This window comes from Sus scrofa, chromosome X, assembly GCF_000003025.6.
Source record: "Sus scrofa isolate TJ Tabasco breed Duroc chromosome X, Sscrofa11.1, whole genome shotgun sequence".
NCBI classification, from domain to species: Eukaryota; Metazoa; Chordata; class Mammalia; order Artiodactyla; family Suidae; genus Sus; species Sus scrofa.
In genome coordinates this window covers 107349319-107372147 of record NC_010461.5, presented here as the reverse complement: position 1 = coordinate 107372147, position 22829 = coordinate 107349319, and the positions used below count along the sequence as shown (strand labels likewise).

Below are 22829 nucleotides of genomic sequence, written 5' to 3'. Positions count from 1 at the left end.
AGACTGAGGCCTAACGCTGAACTAAGAACAAACTCTAACCATATACACTAAATAAAACTTCTCCTGATGAAAGATTGAACATAAATTCTGGTCAAATTCTTATTTAGCCCTTCCCCAGGCAAAGCAATCAGCATGAACTCTAACCTCTAACAGAGCCATGACACTGGTGGCCTTTACTGACTCCCAAATGGAGAAATAAAAGTGATTCCAATACTGACTAAACACTAAAGTCAAACCTTGAGCTAAGCCCTAACCCTGGATGTGGTCCAAGGCTGGTCCATAGACTGAGCACTAACACTGATCACCGATAGAATGCTGATAGAATAAGCCTTCTCCTATATAAAACTAAATCCTAATACTAGCCAAAATTTGAATCCAAATCTTATACCTTGACTTCACAATGAGTATAACCCAGCCCACACTGGACTAAAGGCAGCCTCAGAGTGAGGTTTCAGGCTCGTCAGAAATGTGCTCTGATCCTTGTTACGGACTGAACCATGGCTGGTTTTTTTTTTTTTTTTTTTTTTTTTTTGGTCTTTTTGTATTTTTAGGGCTGCATATGGAGGTTTCCAGGCTAGGGGTAGAATCGGAGCTGCAGCTACAGCGATGCATGATCCAAGCTGCATCTGCGACCTACACCACAGCTCATAGCAACACTGGATCCTTAACCCACTGAGCAAGGCCAGGAATCGGACCGCAACCTCATGGTTCCTAGTCGGATTCGTTTCCGCTGCGCCACAATGGGAACTCCTGAACCATGGCTTTAACATTGAGGCCTAACACTTATAACAGGCTGAGTCCTAAACTTGGTTCCATGATCTTCTAACTATAGACCCACACTGACTTGTAAAGATAGCAACAGATCAACTAAACCTTAACCCAAGCTGACGACTGAAGCCAAACACATTCCTTACTATAAACCTGAACCCTCGCCATGCTTCAGCTGTATACAGGCTCTTAAGCCTTAACCTTGGCATACTAACTGATCTCTAAATCCAGCCACACTGATTTACCCTGGGCCATTATTTCACAAAATCATCTTCTTATACTCAAGCATTTTTTCCTTGGATATATTTCCAATGCAGCTGACGGCCTACACCACAGCCACAGCAACATGGGATCTGAGCAACGTCTGCAACCCACACCAAAGGACACGGCAACACCGGATCCTTAGCCCACTGAGCAAGGCCAGGGCTCGAACCCACATCCTCATGGATACCAGTCAGGTTTGTTACCACGGAGCCACAATAGGGACTCCCCTCAAGCATACTTTCTACCAACAATAGACCAAGGGTCCATATGTAAATGCATACATTCCAATAAGCTTTGTAGAAACACTGTCACTGCTATATATTTTAATTATTAATCTAATTTATTGATACGCTCCAAAGGGAAGGGATATGGCCTGGTCCACCCCCTCACCCCCAGCCCCCGACTCCTCTGCCCCTGATGTCTAGAATTGTGCCTGGAATGTTGTAGGTACTCAATACATATTTGTTGAATGGATAGATGGATAGTTTATTGTTACTCGTCTGTCCTCTTATTCGACGTTTCTGTGCAATATTTTAGCGAGTCTACTTTATTTTCTGTTGCTTCATCTATCAGTCTATCCCTTCTCAGTGTCCTTTGAAGCTACCTCTTCCTCTGCCTTCTACTTGACTATGGTTACTTCTAGGGTCCCATACTCCATCTTTGTCCTTTTAAATGTACTGTTCTAAATGCTCTCTATATGAAACTTAATTCATATTTTATTCAACTACCATTTATGATAGTTTGGTTCCAACCCCAGACCTCTCTCCCGTGCTTCAGACCTCCATTTCCCGACAGCATATCTAGTATCTCCACCCAGATGTTCCACAGACTCCTCAATGTCCCAAACTGAATTCCTCCTATCCCTCACAAAATGTGCTCCTCTTTCTGGGTTCCCTGTCTCAATGAATCGTACTACCATTCACCCTGCCACATCAGAACTTGGGGGTCTCAATGGGCGTACTCCTTTCCCTCCCTTTTCATATTCAAATTATCATCAAATCCAAGTGATCACATCATTTCCTCGCTTAAAATCCTTTAATGGTTCTTTACTGTTTTCAGGTTATATTTTGAACTCATTGGAATGGCCCCTATTCCTGCCTGATCCAGTTCTTGCAGTATGGAACTTTCTTGTTTGTTCCTCGCACTCTCTCGCATCCTTATTCTGCCGTATGGAATATAATTAACCTCCCTGCCCCAAATCTGACAAATATCTCACTGGTTCCTCAAAGCTCATCATTCAAGTATTACTTTCCCCAGAAGTGGGATGAGTTCTTCCTCTTCTATGGTCCTACAGAACCTTACAGAGAATTTTTTAGAGCACTTTGCATGTTGTATAGCCTCTCTCCCTTCTTAGATTGTGAGCTACTTGAGAGGAAGGATTACTTTCCAATTCTGTAGCAATTGTGCCTAACCCAGTGCCTTGCACAAAGCAGATTGCTGAATAAATTATTGAATCCATCTTATTCCTGTAATGTCACTTTTTAAAATTTTAGGCAATTACCTTACCAAAATGCAATTCCTCTTTCTTTCCCTTCATTCCATTTGTGAGTCAAAAAGTTGTCCTTATCAGTAAAACTGTAGTAACCCAACTGTAACGATCCATTCAGCTATAAGGATTCATCTCTAACAAAGAAAAGAAAAGTCAAAAGTTAGGAGTAAAATTTGCCCTAATAAACAACTATTTTCTTCAAATTTTTAATCACTTGAAAGTGTTCAGGTGTCCTCACATATTGCTCTATCCACCTCTTTAAACATATCTTTTTAATTAAAAAGATAGTTTATTAAAGAAATATAGTTATTTCTTATTATTCAAGTTGTCTATCTTTTCTAAACTGTTGTATTACACCAATGATTGTGCTCACTGTTCTTCACAGTAACAAAGTGGGTTCATTATGGGTTAAAGAGGTTTCTTCTGGGCTGACTTCAATCGCATTTCTATGCCTGTTGTGGGACCATTTCGAAGTTAAAAAGATGGTTCCTAGTTATAAAGTATACATTTTCCAGAAACTTTAAAGTGGTTCTAATGCAGATGGTTCACACAGAATATACCTCGACAATTTTAAAGTACCAGTTAAAATTCTAAGCTTATCAGGGCATAAATAACATTTTTTAAAAAGCTACTGAATCAAAACCCAACGAGAATTTCAAATCACGATATAAAGTGTTCCCCTCCAGCTTAACCAACAGTACAATCAATCTAGAACTTCCATCTGATCCCACAAGCACAACCCATACCCCAGGTAGGGAGAGTCTGTAAAACTGCATAATCCAAACTACAACATCCAGAATACCCTCCTCAAGCCGAAACTCTGGGGACAATAAGAACGGGGAAAAGGCGGCTGGCGGGGCGTGGTGGAGAAGCTTCGGGGGCCGGAAGGAGGGGAGAAGAGAAGGAATTGTGGGTATATAAAAAGAAATGTCTCGACTCCATCTCCCATAATCCTCCGTCTTGACTTGCGTCTCTCCGCCAATGTCAATATTGGATTCCGCCCTCCGTCCCCGCCCCGCAGGAAGAACAGCTTCTAGCGACCGCAAACTACATTTCCCATGAGGACAAGGGCTCGGGCCTCCGGCTTCCCTGGAAACAAGTAGCCAATAGGAGACGCCGCAGCGGTTGCGGCGTCGGTGAGAGTCGAGCCTGGGCCTGGGCGCCGGGCCCAAGCCGGCAGCGCCAGGTGGGAGTTCAGAAGACGGGCGCCCGGCGTGGGGCGCCGCGAGGGCACCGCCCGCCCGGAAGCTGCTGCACCGGTCCGATTTTCCGCGGTTCTATAAGGAGTAGCGCTTCAGTAGCCGGGGACCTGGAGGTCAGAGAGGCAGAAAGCCTGAGCGGCTGAGGCTGGGGACTGTGGGACTGTGGGACTGTGGGGGCCTAGGGAGGAGGGAGCTTCCGGGGCCGCAGGCCTCAGCTCTGACTCCGCCCAGCTCCGCCTCCACGGGGGAGGGGGTGTCGGGCCGGTAGTTCCTTTGGGGGCCTGGGAATGCCTTGCCAGTCCCGGGCATGACTTTATGTCAAGTTTTCACTTTCTGCCTCTTTGATAATGAGGTCAAGATCGTTGCCATCTCTTTATCGGCCCCTGCAGCCACTTCCCCTTCCCTGACCAAGTCTTTGGAGCGGAAAGGGTTTCCCCTCAATTTCCAGAAGGGATGGGGAGCAGAGGAGGGAAGACATCTCACTTTTGAGAAATATGTGTTTAAGGTTCAGTGCAGTGTTCTGGTGAGAATAAAAAGCAAGTTAGACCTTTTTTAAAAACCAAGCGCTTTAGGGCTTTCCAGCAAGCATTCATGTTGACAAACATTTAGGGGGCACACCAACTACAGAATAAAGTAGACTGTGCAAAACGAGACTGTATTTTGTTATTACAAACGCGTGTAAAAAGTGCCGAGGGGTTAGTGGAAGGGGATACTGATGGGGTTGGTGGTTGATCAATGGAAGGTCAAGCCTAATCCTGGAAGTGCTGAAGGCTTGAAACTCTCATCTAGTTTCCAGACCTATCCTGATAGGCTTTGGGAAGAAGTTGTATTTTAATTTGGGCTCCAAAGGAGTAAAGAGGATTTAAAATGGGCAAAGGCGGCAGGCAGGCGGGAGTGGGGGGGGGGGCGGGGGAGGAGAAACTGCTTCCTAATATCGGGGTTGAAATTGGAGAAGGGTCTATAGAAGAGGAAGCACTTGTATAATAGGTGGGCTTCCCTGACTAGAGTAAAACGTGTCAGCAGGGATAGATTGGGAAAGAAATCGTGTTGACAAGCTTGGGGTCATAGTAATAGGACACTTTAAGGCATCCACATAGTTTGGATAGTATTCTGTATCAAATTAAAAGCAAAAAATTAAGATTAGGTGATTTTTGTTTTTTCATCCTAGGGGAACCTGATTTGAGATCAATTCTTGGAGAACACAAAGGAGTATGGTGGTATGTTCCAGGTGTGAGTTTAATTTAAACCCAAGAAGGGCTTTGTTTTATAGACTGTTTTGTTTGTGGCTATTCTTAGCTACACTCTAGAGTGGTCATTTTTAAAGCCTAGTGATATAGATTTATTTTCTTAAAAAATGCATTTGCTGCCTAGTGCATCATATTACCTGAATTGTAGTCATTTCATTGGGCAACCATAATGTTGCTATTTCTTGAGCCCACAGAGTGTTCTAGGTGCTGTCTAACAAGCACTTTGTTGCATTATCTTAAGAGTCTTATGAAGTAGGTTCTATTTTTCCCATTTTTCTAGAAGAGGAAACTAAAATGTCAGCAAGTTTAACAACCTACCTAAAGTCACATAGATTGTAAGGAGTTGAGTTGGGATTTGAGTGTATGAATTTCTGACTCCAGAGCCTACGTTCTTTCCATCAGGGTTTTCTGGTGCTGCTCTTCACTTTGGTTCTTGACATTCCAGTTGTGGTAAGGACAGATTATTGTGAGGTGTGCTCGATCACCTTAGCAAAAACCCAAATGATTCACTTTTTAGTTTCTATGTCAGTATGTGTCTGTTGTAAAGTAGCTGCCAAAACCAAATTAGCTTAACTGTTATTGCAGCCGTAGCCGATAGTGTCTGCCAAAACTATCGTCAGTGTTCCTGACTCTGAATCAGGTGATTCTCCATACAAAACATGCCATACCTCTAAGCTATTTGCCCCTGGACAGTACTTTGGATTTGATTTTTTTTTTTTTTGGCCTTTATTTTAAGTGACCTTCTGGGGCACTTGGTCTCCTCCATGACCTTTGCCCTGCATAGAGTGTTTGGGGATGCAGCAGAGTTCCGAGGTGTGAGCTCTCCCTCGGTTTAGTTGGGGAGAGAGATGCAAAGCGCTATGGGAGGATGAAGGAAGGGGTGGCTAACTGTAAGGGAGAGTCAGGAAGAAGGCTTCTGGGAGGAGGTGACAGGACACATAAGTCTCGAAGGATAATGAGTTTGCCAGGCAGAGAGCAGTGGAGGGGAGGCATTGCAGAGACAGGGAGCAGTCTGTGAAAGACAGGGGATTTCACATGAGGAAGGCATGTCCATTCAATGTTGAGGAATTCAGCATGGCAGGGGTATAGATTGTTTGGGAAAAGGAAGGAATGATGGTAGAGGAGTCTAGAAAGATAGGTCAGGGCTGATTTGTGAAGAACTTTGAACACAGTGATAAGTTTGGATATGTTCGCGTAGGCAGGTGTTTCTCAGAATGTAGGGCATCTACCATTAGTAGTTACATTGTGCCCCCACAGACATTTTAAATTTCATTAATTGTATGTTCTACTGTGGCTTATAAAGCATAAAGCTGAATTATGTCCTTGAATCTAAGGTTCTTGAGTTTATGGCTGAGCGAAAATAGAAAGTTAACCAGTTTTACGTTGATTTAAAGAGAAATAGTAAATAAAGAATAGAACACATGGTATGTGAATATGGCAAAATAATCAGGTAATACTCAAATGATGGAAATTTGGAAAATACTGCTTGTAGGCAATAAAAAATCATTAGCAATGTTTTTGAAGAGGAGTGCCATGATCAGGTTTTCAACTTGGTGTGTCCTACAAGAGAACATGACCAGTTAGGATGCTGGTACTCTGTTCCAGAGAGAGATGATAAGGACCCAAGGGAGCAACAGATGAGAAGAGGGAACAGACTGGAGATATTTGGGAAGTAGAATTTGTAGGACTTGGTAGACTTAAATGTTATTATTTTATCTGTGTCATCTGAACTATTTTAAAAGTCTCTATGCCACTTTCTTCTTGTCCTCTAAATGCTAAAGTGAGCATATCATTGCCTAAGTCAGGCTGTGTACATATGTCCATTAAGCTAACTGTGGAGCCTGTTGTCACACATGGGTTTAGATGACACACGAGCGTCCTCACGGTCTCACTGAGTGTCCTTGAAAGCAGTGGCACAAATATACGAGGAGTGTGAGTCTTCTCTGTGATCCTTAGCCATCTGAGAAACTCCTCCTTCAAGACTCAGCTCAAATATCAACACCTCTGTGAAGGCTTTTGTGCACCTCCCCTCCCGCCACCACACACACGTGTGCATGCCCACAATGAAGCAGTGTTAGGCTCCTACTTCCACAGGACCCTGCACTTAACCTCTGTTCTAGCTTGTACCACACCATAGTGTGTTAGTCTGTGGATGCGTCTGCCTCTTCCCTAGACTACGAGCTCTTTGAGAGCAGGGACCAGGTCTTATTTATTTCCAAACCCAAAGCATCCAGAACAGTACTTGGTACATGGTAAACATCTCATAAATGGTGAATGGATGAAACGAACGGACCAACATGTTCACACGAATATAACTCTGGACCTTGGTACCACAGAGTGCCAAACACTCCAGAAAGCTTAGCTGCTGGCTGCATTTGGTACTCTTGCAGAATAAAGCAGGAAATTAAAGTGCCCTGGGTATATAGCTTCACTAGAGGTTTCCTTTTTTTTTTTTTTTCACTTTCTCCCACTCTCCTATGGTTACTTTGTCTTTTTTTTTTCTCATCATATATCCAGCCAGCCATCTGTCCCTTAGGCCTGCCCATTGCTTTGTTCCTCTTGGCAGAGTGCACATTGCTCCTGCCCTGATACTCTGCCAAAGATCTATTCCTCCTCTCCACCCACGAAATCCAGTGGACTCCATCCTCGAAATCACTCTGAAATGGGTCTCCTCCTACTCAGGGACACAGTTAGCAGAATACAGCCCTTCTGGAAAGTTTGTCAGTATGTATCAAAAACCTTAAAACTGCACATAGCTTTCAACCTTCCACTTCAACTTATAGGGCTCTAGGCTGAGGAAATAAATGTGATGTTTGTAAAAATTTAGCTCCCAGAATGTCTATCCTAGAGTTTACAATAGTAAAAGTGAAAATAAAAATGAAAGGAGGAAAGAAAAAGAAAAAGATACCATTTTAAATGTCCAATACGGGAGTTTTGAATTAATTCAATTACGGCACATCTATGGGTTACTGAGTAACCGTGTTAATTTATGTTACCAAAGAAGATTTACTGATGTAGAAATTTGAGAAAATTAAGAGAAAATTCAGACTATGAAGTTGATAGGTCCCGGTTTGAATACACATACACACACATATCACACATGTGCAACCACCCCACACATCTGTGTGTACATACTTAGGAAAAGTCTTCTAATGTTAAACACAAAAAATTATATAGAGTTTTCCTATAAGTAGAAAGTTATGTGATTTCTGTTTTTAGCCTTTTTCCATATTGTTTCTATCCCTCTATAATGTACATTTTTAAAAGTTATTAAAACGTGTTTTCCCCATGTCCATCTCTATTGCCATTGCATTAGTTTGGGGTACACCGCCCCCTCCTACCCCACAACATATATGACTTCTCTGCAGGATTACTACTGCCTGAAGCCTGCCTCCCTTACAATCCTTTGTCCACCAGTGCTGACAGAATGAATGATGCTTCTAAATCACAAGTCTAAAGCTATCCAGCCCTATCTAATATAGTTCAAAGGCTCCCCATTGTCCTCAAGATAAAAATCCGAATTTCTTAAACAGCTTCATAAAACCTTTGAAAATGAGCTCCATGCTTTTCTTTCCAGCGACACCTTTTCCTCCCACAGTTTACATTTTCTTGGAGTCTGGTGCCTGGTACATAGTAGGTGTTTAGCTCATGCTAACCATATATCAATGTGGATTGTATGGGTTAACCATTGCGTGCCGGGCAATCCACTGGTATTTTACTTCATCCTCAGAGTAAAAATGTTCAATACAGTGGTTAGCCCAATTTTGCAGATGAGGGAAATTAATTAAAATAAATAAAAGTGGAAGGAAAAGTAATCATAATACGGAACTTTTCTTTATAAAGAAAAAGCAACCCCCTTCCCCTGGCCCCACCATAACACAGCTCTCTTCATTTTCCTGCGGCCTCTGCCAGTCTTTGTCAGTACGCATACAGACTTTGTCCATTCCCTTGGGCAAGTTATATGTGACCACAGCATAACAAGGATAGGCCAGACCGACATGATCTCATCACGTCACGGTTCACTTTGTGTTAATGTACAGAAGTCTTTCCTCTGTGTGTATAACACTTCATGCAGGAGAGACAGAAGAGCTCCAATTGCTCTGTTTTTCTTTCTGTTTTGAAATTCTATGTCTTTTGGGACGGGGATGTCAGCAGAGAGCTACGGAAAGCTGTGATAGAATTGAATGTACAAGAAACAATGTGTCTCATGGGAGCCAATGTCATTGGTTAATTTATTTTTTTAAATGTCATGTAGATGTATTTTCCAGCAATCCGTCCCCAGGGAAGACCTTGGTTGAATTCAACTGTTAATCCTATTTACAGAATGCAGCCCCTGCGTGCACTATAGTCTTGCATTGTTAAGTGATCTTAGACATATGTAGTGGATTACCGTAACAACCACACAATCAGGTGAATATGAGATATCTGATTGTCTCTACAAAAACGTATCAGTGTTCATGCTGTCATTCAGGATCCTGACGTGTGGTCTGTCCTTCATTTTCCTTACAAATAATCCCCATTGTGCAAAGATGGATGCTCTTTAAAGGAGAGAAGTCCTAAGCATGAATTGTCAGAATAAAATGGTATTACCTTGTAGGGAAGTCTCGTTGAATACTTCAGGAAAAAGAATGCGTAGTTCTCCTGCTCCGTGATCAAATAAATTGCACATAGACATTACAGGTAGTGTTTCAATTCATTTGACGGATTTTTGTGGGCTGACTATGTGCAGATCACTCTGCTAGGCACTGCACTGGATACTTGTAAATACCCCTTTTTCATGCCTTCCAGACAGACAGTTCTAGTGTACATATAAGAATAAGTGTGCAAGAGCAAATGGAAGAAAGAGAAGGGTTCAAGAAACAGGTCCATCATATAAACGAAAATTTACTCCACTGAAATTGGGATACCTGCCAGTAGAGATTTATTCTTCTTTTTTTTTTTTCCTGTCTCTCTCCTCTGTGGCACATATATAGACAAAGACGAGCTACCAGATAGCTGATAAGCAAACGATCTATTTCTGTGTTTACAAACAGTTTGAGGGAAAGAACAGTGACTTTCTGTACGTCCAGCCCTGCACAGACCTGCTGGTGATGTTGTGAGAGTTATGACTATGTCAGCTTTTCCAGGGTTTCTGTCTCTGCTGCAGAGATTTGGCAGATACCTCAGACAAATTTTATGTCTCTTAAATCTTCCTCAAGCTAGGCTTGGCTCTTAGATTTATATGTGCAAAAAAAAAAAAAAAAAAAAAAAGTGAAGTGTTTACCAGTTTGACATTTTTGAAGATCAAGACAGACTCCATTTTTTTTTTTTTAAATTCAGCATACACCTCAGTTTAGTCTAGAGAAAGGGCTAATTGCTTTTGCTGTTTGTTTAAAACAGCTGAAATGTTTACTTTCCAGAAGTGGTGACTGATCATATGTCTCAAGATTTATATGCCAGACCTCAGTGTTGCTTCCTCTTTTTCTCCTGTAAAGTTTTGCTCAAGTCTTCATTGTCCTTTTTTGCCTTTACTGATACATAGGATAAAACAACAAGGTAAGACTGGAGGTACAGTGAAAGATATTGGTGATCTAGGAGAAGAAGAAAAGGTGGTCTTCATTAGCTCCACCCTGCTCCCCATTTTGGCTGTTGGTTTCTCATTGGTCCCTTAAGTCCAGTAATGATAGGCGAGAATAGGAACTGGAGAGCTTTCCATGACTACCCATTAACAAGGCTGGTCCAAATGTATCTGCAGGCAGAGCACAAATGAAAAGTTTGGCTGTAATTCAGAAGAGTTGAAACTGTGTAGAGAATGTTGCATAAACAGCATTGCTTCAGTGGTGAACTATGAATGATAACTTTGGGGAAATTCCTGGGAAGGGCCCTTCTCCATCTGCTCTAGCTCCTCTTCTTTTTAGCCAACAACTGCCAGCAAGAGCTTTCGGGGGTAGAACCTACCCCACAGTAAGGCCCCATAATGTGTCCTCCTACCATTTCTTCTTCAGTCGAGTCCTCGAACACACTTCACTAGGATTACTTTGGTCACATAATATTCTGATTTTCACCTTTCAAGAGGTGCTCAGTTTGAATTCAAGGAGCTCATTTATTCAGTAGACATTTAAGCACATGTACAGGATCAGATGTTATGCTAAGTGCTAGGAATGCAGTGATGAATTAGAAGTAGTCCCTGCCTGCCCTTAAGGAGCTCACAGTCAAGTTGGGAAGATAGACACCCAAACCAATACTTCTATTACAGTGGCAAAGGTGCTCAGAGAAAGAGCTGTGTGATAAGGTGTCCTAGGGACATGATGGAGGGATTACTGCTGGGGGTGGGCTGCTTTCAGACCAGAGTCTAACTCTGCTAAATCACAGCAGATGGTGGACAAAGAGGTTGTGGGAAAGGATTCCAGAAAGAGGGAACGCTAACACGTGCAAAACACGTGTAAAATGGATAGTTCAGAAAAAAGATGAGATATTGTGCGTGAACCACTGGGAGTATGGAAGAGGGGGCAGGATAAGAATCTGGAAAGATATCCCGTGGCCAGTTGGTGAAGCAAGTCTGCTTGTTAAGGAGCTCGACCTTTATCTTCTAGTCAGATAAAGTGGTGAGCCAGCACAGGGTTTTATTTATGTATTTATTTTCTTTTTAGGGCTGCTCCTGCAGCATATGGAAGTTCCTGGGCTAGGAGTTGAATAGGAGCTGCGGCTGCTGGTATACACCACAGCAGTAATGCTGGATTCGAGTCACATCTGCAACTTGTACCACAGATACTTAACCTCCTGAGCGAGGTCAGGAATCGAACCTACATCCTCAGGGATACTGTGTCGGCTTCTCAACCCGCTGAGCCACAGCAGGAGGTCCCAGCACAGGGTTTTAAATGGGGAGTATCCTGATTGGATTGGAGGATGGACTTTCTGGGCAAAAAACTGGAGACAAAGTCCACCTTTTAATTTGGCAGTCTGAGAGGCCTTCCCTAATCACTCTTCAGGAATGCCGTCTCCACCAGGGTTTTGTTCGATGTACAAAGATCACTTTGAACAATGGTTGCCTTCTACACATAGGACATATATTCCTGCACTCCCTCACATGTTGCTTAACTGAATATTCATTCTTTCCAACTCAAATCAGTGATCCCAGTAGTAATTGGGGCTTGATTATCATGAAGGAAATCAGAGTTTCAAAGCACAGCAAGCAGAGCTTCTAGCTTAAAAAAAAAAACTAAAGGAGGCTTATTTATTGCTTACTGAGTTAGTGGGGCTGAGGGGAGTGCTGGTCAGCTCCTCTTGGGGACTGAGGGAGGGAAAGGGGTAGAGGCTGAAGAGAGATGGCTGTTTAAAAAATGGGCAGCATCTGAAATGTTAGAAATCCCCAAAGGCCATATCCAGATAAGGAAAGTAATTATAAGGGCCAGAAGTACATGAATATAAAACAAATGCGTGTTGAAGGTAACGGTTCCCAAATTGTACTATCTAGCCAGTAAGTCTTAGAGCCTGTTATTTCTCTGACTCAGAGACTGTCAAAGGCTTCCCGTTATCCATAGGCTGAAGTCCAAACTCTTTAGCTTGGCATTCAATACTTTCCGCAGTCTGGCTCCAACCTGCCTTTCCAGTCTTCATGCTTTTGTCTTAACGAACTTCTCTGGCCAGCCAGTTACCCTTTCAGACACTGCTCTGGCGTTCCATCATCTACACTGTGAGGCCTCTCAGGGCAGTGACTTCGAATCTGCCACAGTGTCTAGCACAATATCTCGAATATAGTTAGGCACTCAAGTATGTCTATGGGCTGATAATTGCCCCCCGTTTTTTTCCAAGTTATTTGCTGCGATTGACCTAGTACCCGCTCTACTAAAAATGGCAACTGAGACACTAGGTGAAAGAGGTCAGTTTTCAACAAAATATCTTTTAACTTTTTATTTCGAGATAATTTTAAATATAAAAAAATTTAAAGAATCATATAGGGACTCTCATACCATTCACTCAGATTCAGCAGTTTTGTTTTGTTTTTTTTCATTTTGGGCCACCCCACTGCACATGGAGTTCCCGGGCCAGGAATCAGATCTGAGCTGCAGTGGAGACCTAAGCCACAGCTGCGGCAATGCTGGATCCTTAACCCACTGTGCCAGGCTGAGGATGGAACCTGCATCCCGATGCTCCCAAGACGCTGCTGATCCCGTTGCACCACAGTGGGAACTCCAGATTCACCAATTTTTAATGTTTTGCCCTATTTGATTTATAGTTCTCTATATAAACATGGTTATTCTGTTCTGAAACATTTGAGGTTGAAAAAACTGTACCCCTTACCTATCCCTCTCCATTTTTCCTCAACCTTTTATGATGAAAAATTTTAAATATACAGAAAAGTTGAAAGAATTGTACACCGAACACACGTATACCCACCATTTAGATTCTCAAATTAATACTTTATTGCTTTATTACCTATCCATCTATCCATCCTTTTATGCATTTCAAATTAAGTTGCTGACAGCTGTATAATTGTAAATTCTTCACTATGTGTATCATTAACTAGATGAACAAACTATTTTGTGCTCTGAAATCAACCAAATCATCCAATTATACCTGCATTTACTATGTTGCCAAAACTCTGGTCTACCTGTGGATCTTAATCTGTTTGGCCACAGGACAAATCTCTTTGATTAGCTTTTGAATGTCCCTCCACTTCACCTAGTGCAGTGCCATGCACACATTCCATAAATACCACTTGATGCTGATGAGCAGAGCCAGAGCTAGAGCAGGGGAAGAATCACAATAAAACTAGACTAAACTGAGGAAGGAGGGGAGTATATGTGAAGATGGCCATGAGTGAATGAAATAGAAGCTGGAGATTGAAGAATCCAGGGAACATGGGGGCCTTAGACCACCTGGTGCTTCCAGCAGTACTTCTATCTGCTGCTTCCCAACACTCTTTAGAAAGATAGATTCCAGGAAACTAGGGACAATTGCTGCTCAGCAGAGCACATGACAAGTCTCCTTGCTACTACTTAGGCACCACCATTAGTATAATCATATTGCTTCATGAATATGCTAATCTACTGCTAGATGCGGCTTAGCTTTAGAGGGTATGGGTGGGCTACTGAAAAACTCTTTCAAACTAAATCTGCGCTACAGACCAAAGAGCACTTGAGTTCAATGAATTCTCTTTATAACCTTTCCTTTCTTGCTCTTTTGCTAATGAATATGTATAGCTCTCATATGCATTTACTGAATAATTATTTTGTGCCAAGCACTGTGCTATTTGCTATCATATCATTAACACTTTCCAACAACCCAGTGAGGAAGTACCACTTCTTTCCTCATTTGCCAGATAAGAAAATTTGAGACTCAGCATTTTAAGTACCTTGTCCATAAACTAGAATTGAAGAAACTCAGGTTTGTCTGACTCCAGAGCCCAGTGGTCTTAACCACATTGTTGGGGGAAACTTTTATAAAAATTGTCTGCCCAGTATAAATGCAAGAAAATTTACTCTCCCTGTATTGACTCAGCAGATGACTTATTCACTAAACAAGTTCAATTGAATCACTGAATTAAGAAGGAATTCAGTCATTCAGACTTTAATCATTAGAATGTCAGTGTAGTAATGGATTCAGATTGCTTGAGCTCAAATCTTAGATCTGCCACCAGTTGGGTGATTGCAAGCAAATCATTTAACATCAGTAAGTCTCAGTTTCCTTGCCTATAAAATGAGGATGATAATACCTATCATGTAGCTGTATTGTGAGGACTAGTTTTAAAAATAATGTAAAGTATCATGCCGTGTTTGGTATGCAGTGGGTGCTCAGCATAATCTAGATCACTTTCTTCCTTTCTTCCTTTTTGGGACCAGACCACTCACCTCTAGCTTTCATTTGAGGAAAACAAACTGCACCCGAAACATTTCCTCAAAGAGAAATATTCTAAAAAGGAATATTAGGGTGACTATTCCCAAGGCACGTTTGCCCAATGAGCAAAGAGAGTTGCCCAACTCTTATGTGAAGCATATTTCAAGAAAGCTAGAAACATGAACCCTTAGGAGAGTTGGCGGTGGTCCATCTCTCTGCTTGCTGGAGATGGGGGCCAAATTGTGACGTCATCTGTTTTGCTGCTAGACTAAATTTCACAATTGGCATAGAGTATTAGATCTGGGATACTGGTAATCCCAGCATAGTCATTTCAAGGCAAGCAAGCTAAGTCTGAAAGAATGTAAGTGACTTGACCAAGGTCAAACAGTGACAAAAATTAGGAGAATGCAGTTCTCCCAGATCCTTATTCACTGGCATTCTGTGGTTCACGATGGGATTTTTGGCAGGTGAAACCAAGTCTTGATGTATGCTCTTTGCAGGAGTTTGAAGTGACCCAGAGTCCTGAGCTTGGACTCTCAGAGTTTGGCACAAGTTTGATTGCTTTGTTCTGGTTCAAATCAAGTCACTAGTTGTTGCATTCAAACTATTAACATTTCTGTTTTGTTTGGGGTTTAGAAAATTAGCATTGTTTCTCTCTGTTTAGGTTCATGGTTTGGTTCAAGTTCATGGTTATTTGAAATCTTCTGCTGGAATTTTTGTTTTTGTCAAGAATACTCAGAATCCAAGGTGGCTAATAACAGGAATGCATTTGAAAAGATCGGCCACATGTGGTGACAGCTGCTGAGAAGGAGCTCAGGTGGATTGGGGAACCACTAGTACTTACATTCTGAAGATTGAAATCAAGATGTGCAAACATTGCAGTGGTTTTTAGGGTATATGTTTGTGTGTTTGTTTTTATCAGGATTCTCTGATGTTTTAATTTCTACTCTTGATATTCTAGGTTGAAATTGCTGCCTTGCACCCCACATTATTTATTGCCTCTTGGGACATCTTTTGATGATGGAGAAAGATGCTAATAAAAAAAATCATCTTTCCTGTCTTTTCCCCTTTACTTCGAATGGCCCTTCTGAGGAACTTATGAATTTCAAGCTTAGCTGTGTGGAGAAGTTTAGTTGCAATGCCCAAAGGCAGAACACCCTGATTCTGAAGTCCAGCCTTTGTTCCTTTCTTGCTAGTGTGGCTTTGAAAGTCCCAGGCCAGCTTCCTTTGCTGAACCTGAAATTGGGCTGACCCCTTTAATAGTGGCCAGCCATGCCACAGGTAAGGCTGTGGCGGAGGGTTGCAGTGATGAGGTCCCTGTAGAACGGTATCCCACCTGCCTGGCTTTCCACATGCCAAAGGAAAGTGAGATCGGGTGCTAGGTCTATCAGTGCTTTTCAGGCTCTTGACTACTTACCTAAGCAGTTGGAAGTCTAGGATTGCAGCTGTGGGGGGTAAAAGGGCCATTCCCAGTACATTCTAGGAGGTGAGGTAATGGATGATTCCAGCAAGTGTTTTTCTACTTAGAAAAAAAGCTCCGACTTCAGATTTTCACTCTCCTTCCCGCCCCTCTTCTCTCCTCCTTTCCCTGCCCTCTCCTCCCCCTCCCCTTTTAATGGCTTACTCGCTATTAGCTACCCTTTACCTAACTCTTTGTGATTCATATTATCCATTTTCCCCATTGATTTAATATAGATTTTGGATATGTATTTTTTACCAGAATTTTCAGTATTGGCAATGACATCCAAGGGGGAAATTAGAAAAAAAGGTTTCTTTCTTCTCACAGGAAGTAGGCTGGACACTTGTTTGACGACACAGATGGCACTGGAGGGGGCCAAGGGGAGCTGACATCTGATATTCTGCTATAGCTCCCACCTTTCCTTTGGCTGCTTCAGATTTGGTCCGTGTGGACAGACACACACTTGGGAAACCACCATACAGATGGAAATCAGGACATGTGGGATTTGACTGAACCAAAGGTCCCCAAACATTGCCTGGATCATTTAGTGCCCCAGGTGTGGCCACCCCAGGACTTCATGTGCTAAAATTGTGTCCCAGCTGAAGCCAGCTGGTCACTGTATATATAGTATCAAAGCAGCTTGGAGCCTCATAAAGCATGACTTTGGATTTTTACCATATGGATTTAGATTTAGCTAATCAACTTGAATCCTGTTCCACACACTGGGCAGTGAGGGATGTACCAGGTTCATAGAACGAGATAACAAAAAAACAAAAAAACCTGACTTTCTGGAAAGGAAAGAAGGAATTAGAGGGCTTCTGTCTCTGTAATAAACTTTTGATGTATTATGTATCAGATTTAAAATTTTTTCGTTTCAAAAACTTTCCTCCTGTGGAATTTTAAGAACAAGCAGTAATTTCTTCTAATTTTAAAATTGGAAGGATTGAATAATGTTTCATGAAATTATACCAGTCCTTTCTTTTTATTTTCTTTATGTGATAGAGGTGCCTCATTTTAGTCATTTAGGCAAGATTTGTTTCAGGGTGTAATAATAATAATCCCATACAATTTTATAGCCCTTTACACTTTACAAAATTGTTTTTATATCTATTATCTCATTAGCTCTTCACAGCAGTCCCATGGATCTGTCAGAATGGGTACAATTATGTACAACTTATAAAATAAGGAAACTTGTGCTCTAAGAAGTTAAGTGACTTGTCCAGGGTAACACAACTAGAAAGCTGTAAAACTAGAACCTGGACCCAGGTTTCCTGATATCCAGCCCCTGTGTCATATTCCCTTCCTAACAGATGATCTCTTTTTTGTTCCTACTCATGATTTATTTTGAAATAAGTCTTAAAAAATGTGCTTCAGTTTAGCAGATGAGTAAACCTAAAGTACTTACAGGAGAAGTGCCTCCTTAAAGGTCACCCATGGAGAGAGTCCTGCACATAGCTCTTAGCTTCTCACCTTGACATTAACTGAACTATTTTTAGGTATACATAGGTTGTTTTTCAGTGTTAAGTATATGCACAAAAGTTGTGTGAGCCACTGATTATAGGTATGAAAGCTGCACCTGGGGAATGGGACTAGGGATGAAAAGTTGGCTTAAAATAATTAGCTTCTTGCCTTTTTGTTAAGAGATGTCATGTTCAATATAATTTAATTTCTTTATACTTCCTTTGCTTCCAGACTTTTACATACAGTTCTTTAGGGAAAATGAGCAACTATTCATTCTGAATGTTGATTTCTGAGGAACAAGGGTAACTGGAGGAAAGAGAAAGCAGAGGGGCGACTTTTCATGCTCTATAAAAGTGGGCAAGCATTATTTTGTTTGGGGCTGCAAGCTAAGATTTCTTCTAAGGCATGCAAATCGTAAAGTTCTGATTTGTCAACTGCATGCTGTTTCTTTAGGCACTGATGTATGAAATCCCGAACGAATTCTCCAATGAACATACTGCTAATTGCTTCTCCACCTGCTCTCCAACCTCTTCCACCCCACCCCCTCCACCCCCAATTCAGCCTATAAGTGTCCGTCATTGGAGATGGATGGTGACACATGCAGTAATAGCAATTCATAAAAGCCAGTTCCAGCCCTTGTCTTCAAGGCTCCTGGATTTTCCACTGCCTGCTTTTGTGTAAGTGAAGTGGATGGAAGTGCTACTGGCATCAGAATCCACCTCCCTATGCTCCGTTGCTAGAGCTCAGTTGCTCGGCTGGAGCTGAGCTAAACAGAAGCATCGGATCTGAGCTGAATTGTAGCTGTTTGTTTTTTTTTTTTTCCTCAATGGGGGGGTGGGTTAGGGGTAGTGTGTAGGGGTTTGGGGTGCTTTGGCTTTTCTTTTTTTGTGGAGAGAAGAGGGTAAGGGGAGAATAACTCACGGTAGGATACAACGTGAAACAGTTCCCTGAAGAGTGTCACGATGTTCCTAGTACAATATACAGGTATAGTATGGTTTATTATCTGAAATTTTCCTTTTGTTTCAAAGTGCATTCCTCTCTTATTTTGCCTCCAGTTCAACTATACTGAAGGACAAATAAGGTGCTAATGAGCTAAACAAAATAGCTGCATAAAATATGCCTGCCCCTAGCTATAATGTTTGTAGCAGATTGCTATGTAAAATCTGGGTTCTCTGTTAAATTGGTAGTCCCGATCCCTTAATTGTGCATGCTTCTCTGCTGTATTCTTGTATTGAATTTCTCAAGTCTTATGTCTGCAACTGGTAGTATGTGATATAGCCTATAGTGTTTGCACAGAAGACAGCGCTTTGGAAGCAAAAAGCAATTTTTAAACACTTAGTATGTTGTGTTTCCCTTGAGTTTATCAACTCTTGTATTTGTTAATTGGTTGTCTAGATTTGAGATACAGTTGAGAGTAGGTAAATTTCAAATAGGAGGCATTCCAGAACACATTTGTTTGGTAAATTTATTTTTATTCCATTATTCAATTCAGATTGATGAACATTATATATTATTGTTGTTTGCTCTCCTGGTAGAAAAAAAAAGTGCCGAAAACAGCAAGGCTAAAAATGCCAGCTCCAAACCATCTGTATTATAAAATATCATTGGACCAGAAGCGTTCCTTAAGTATTCTCTTAAGCTTAAGCAAACACATTGGTCCATAATAACGAAGAACTTGGAGACTGATCAGGTATTGGTGAATGTTGTTTGAAAGGCTTCTTATCCAGCAGTTAGACAGAAAGGATCCTTCCAAAGGGAAAAATATTGAGAAAGTTTCACTTTCTTGCTGAACAGAACAGAAGCTTAGTTTCTACAACCACATGTTTTGATAAGTTTGAATATTATTTATTGTCAAGGACTTTCACCTCCATTCTTGCTTTATTGTCCTTAAAATATTGTGCTCCTGTGCTTAAGAGCTAAAAGATCATGTTCTGTTTTGATACGTGGTTTGACAGTTGATTTCGCTCCTCATTAATTGGACAGCATGCAGATGATGTGGAGAAGTGAGTGAGTGACAATATTTCAAGGTTACGCTGAAGAGCATACAGTGAACCTTAGTGCCTGGACCAACAGCTGCTGAATTGAATTGTCTGCAATTAAAGCAACAGCAGGTTTGTGTAGTCTCCCTGCAGCCCGTTTATTTGAATTTATAGCTTCAGTTTCTTCTTTGGGTAGCGGTTGGTTTGTTTCACCAAGTGTTGGAGAGTTGTGCTTGTTGGATGTTTTCTCCATACTCTAATGCATGCTTGACTCCAGAAGAGCCGTCGCTGTACATTATTAATGGGCGAAGTTGTTGAGGTTTTTCTCTTTGGATTAAAACTAAAGAATATCTCGTTTTCTCCACTGCAAAACTAAATAGATATATTTTCATGGAAAATATTGCTTTATTCATTAAACAGAGGTTTCCCATGGACCTGTGTTACTGGTTTAAATTTCTGGCGGTGTATAATGTTGGAAAATATTATGCTACTGGAATTGCTATATTTGGAAAGAACTTCTCTATGCTAATAAAAGTATTTATGTTTAAAAAATCAGTGACATTATCTCCTTGCTATCTCTCAATTCCAGGGTGACCTAATGAATAATGTCAAAGCTAACTAGGTGGCTTTTATGACTGAATTGTATTTGTATGCTAATAGTGAACACATGTTTAATTCCTTCATGCTTTTACTCTGTTAAAAAAATAACTTATACTTACAGTGTAGTTGTTGGTTATTGACTCATAGTGGATATGATATAAAGCATTTAACAGTGATTTAACATATACTTGATCCATCTTTTCTTATAACAATCCTGTGTGAAGTCAGTGGCATTATGCTCTCCATTTCAGAGGTAAGAAGACTGAGACTTAGACGATAAGTATCTGGCCTGAGGTCTCACACTGAACAAGTGGCAGAGCCTGAACTCATAGGTTAATTAATCTGATTTAAGAATCTGTGCTTTTTCTCACCCGTATACCAGGATACCTCTCAGCTGATGGATCCAGGGTAAATTTGACTTAAGCTCCTAGTCAGGCAGACTAGGTTCAGGCATTTATTAAAGACTAAAATGTATTATTAGATAGAACTCTAGAGATTTTTTTTTCTAAATGGTTTTAAACTCAACATTATTTTAATATGTGGGTGCTGTCCAAATTAGTTTTATAGGTTATATGAAAAATATTAGCATTTTGATTAATTTATACATCAATATGAATGAAGGTAGAGCCTTGTAAAGTTATTGGGAAATAAATGCTGTCCAGTTGAAAAGGTTATCTTTCTAAAACAAGGTAGTTTGCCTTTAAAATTCAGCTCAAGAAACATATATGATTGTTTTTATAAAAGTATGTGTATTTTAAAAATATCCAGGACATGAATATGAAGGGCTACATGTTTTAAAATTTGAGTATTTTATTCAGAGCAACAGCAAAAATATATAGCTAACTCAATTTCATCCTTTTCTCTTTGTCTGATCTATCTATGTATCTACCTATCTATCTACTCTCTATCTAAAATAGATGGACTTTCTCATCTTTTAAAATTCCCCAATGGTTTCTCAGATTTCAATTCATTTGTTTAAAGGGGAGAAAGCATACTTTCTGTACCACTGAAGGCAATACTGTTTAAAACTGTGTTATTACTTCAGCAGATGAACCCAGATACTTGAGTAGCTCATGCTAGTCCTCTGGTAAAACGTTCTTTAAAACCTCTTCAGGAAGCATTCTTGAAGCAGTCATTCTTAGATCTGGATTTATCAGAGACTCTGCCATGTATTGGGGAAATGATGGGGTGCTCACACCATAGACAACTCTTCTCCAGCCTTTGACAATGGATATTCGGGAATGTTTTAAGAAAATGAGTCAGAGATAGGGCAAGTGTTGTTATGACCTGTTATGAGACTTTTGGAAAGATGGTAATAGAAATGTTGTCTCAGATACCATGTAATTAGAATTTAGCCTTATCTAAGATACCTTTATACTTTAATGTATCTTAAAGTAAAGACATATTACTTTACCGTGCCCATGGCATGCAGAAGTTCCCGGGCCAGGGACAGAACCTGTGCCACAGCAGTGACCCAAGCCACAGCAGTAACAATGCCAGACCCATAATTGCTAGGCCACCAGGAGACTCCAAGCTATTCTTCTTATGTTACTCCTTCCTAGCAAAAAGGAAAGGAGGATGACATAAAGCCCATTTAACATTGTTTAACTTGAATGGAATTTGACATTAAAAAAATACAGGAGGGAACTTGAGGGAATGGGTCAGGGTGAGAAGGAAAACTCGGTGTGTGATTGGAAGCTCTATGTTAAACTTGGTTTCAGGTGGCCAATTTCCTGTGCAGTCTGAAGCTCTGGCTAACACCCCTCACTCCATTCCTCTTCCTGGAAATGAGGACTCTAAATATAAATGAGAAAGAGGTTTTTAGGTTTTGAAAGGAGTTGATATTTTCTGATTAGTGAAATAAAGTCTGTCATCGCCAAAATAACCTTTTTTTTTTTTTTTTTTTTTTTTTTTTTTTCCCTCTCTGCCATTTGAGGCTGAGAGAAATTAGAGGGGAAGTAGAACTAGATCACTTCTAGGTTCTGGCTGCTTAGGAAGCTGAAGTTGATTATCATATGGATTTTTCCCTTCGGTATACCTTTGAGTGTATTTTAGGGAAGTGAAAGGCAGGTCTTATGAATGGAAGTGTAAGGGCTGGTTTATACCAGCCAGTGGTATGCTGGAGCCGACTTGCACTAGCTTCCTTAAAGGGACTCACTAAGAATATTTACAGGCTTAAAAACCTTACTCATGTCTGTCTTTTTCCGAAATGGACTTAAGATACTCATTTTGAGTAATGGTAAGGCATGCTGCCTATGCAGGACCGTGTACTGCAGATGTCCCTTGGGCTACTAAACTATGCTGATGAGGGTTTTTGAACATAGCACAATGAAGTATGTGTCTTTCACTCAAATATACACATGATGATAATAATAGGGAACATATGTTGAGTGGTAACTATGTGCCAGGCCATGTTATAAATGCCTTATATGTATGAGCTCACAGCATTCCTAAGAGGTGGGTCGTATTATTTCCACTTTAAGGATAGAATGTAAGTAACCTGCCTACCAGATCACACAATTACTAAATAGTAGAATCAGGATT

General features: G+C 40.9%; 2 protein-coding genes across 16 annotated transcripts in view; one reads left to right on the top strand and one right to left on the bottom strand.

Moving 5' to 3' along the window:
* Positions 1–3596, bottom strand: part of ARHGAP36 (Rho GTPase activating protein 36) — a 169196-nt gene extending 165600 nt beyond the window's left edge. Inside the window, exons 1-2 of one of the 2 annotated variants that reach the window (XM_021080172.1) lie at positions 3268–3596; positions 2539–2655 (exon numbers count right to left, since the gene is read on the bottom strand). In XM_021080172.1, coding sequence (XP_020935831.1) covers positions 2539–2569 — 31 coding nt within the window. In that variant the 5' untranslated portion in view covers positions 2570–2655; positions 3268–3596. The remainder of the gene's footprint in view (positions 1–2538; positions 2656–3267) is intronic. The other variant, XM_021080173.1, reaches the window with a different exon arrangement.
* The window catches only part of ENOX2 (ecto-NOX disulfide-thiol exchanger 2), a 284143-nt gene continuing 264941 nt past the window's right edge, over positions 3628–22829 (top strand). For 2 of the 14 annotated variants that reach the window (XM_021080162.1, XM_021080161.1), the window contains exons 1-3: positions 3663–3836; positions 4892–4951; positions 19690–19817. Coding sequence is in view for 3 of the 14 variants with exons in the window: in XM_013991000.2 (XP_013846454.2) it covers positions 18669–18690 (22 nt within the window). In the remaining 11 variants the exon portion in view is untranslated. Of the gene's footprint in view, positions 3837–4891; positions 4952–18544; positions 18691–19689; positions 19818–22829 lie in introns of those variants that run through there. The other 12 variants (XM_021080159.1, XM_021080160.1, XM_021080164.1 and 9 more) reach the window with 10 other exon arrangements.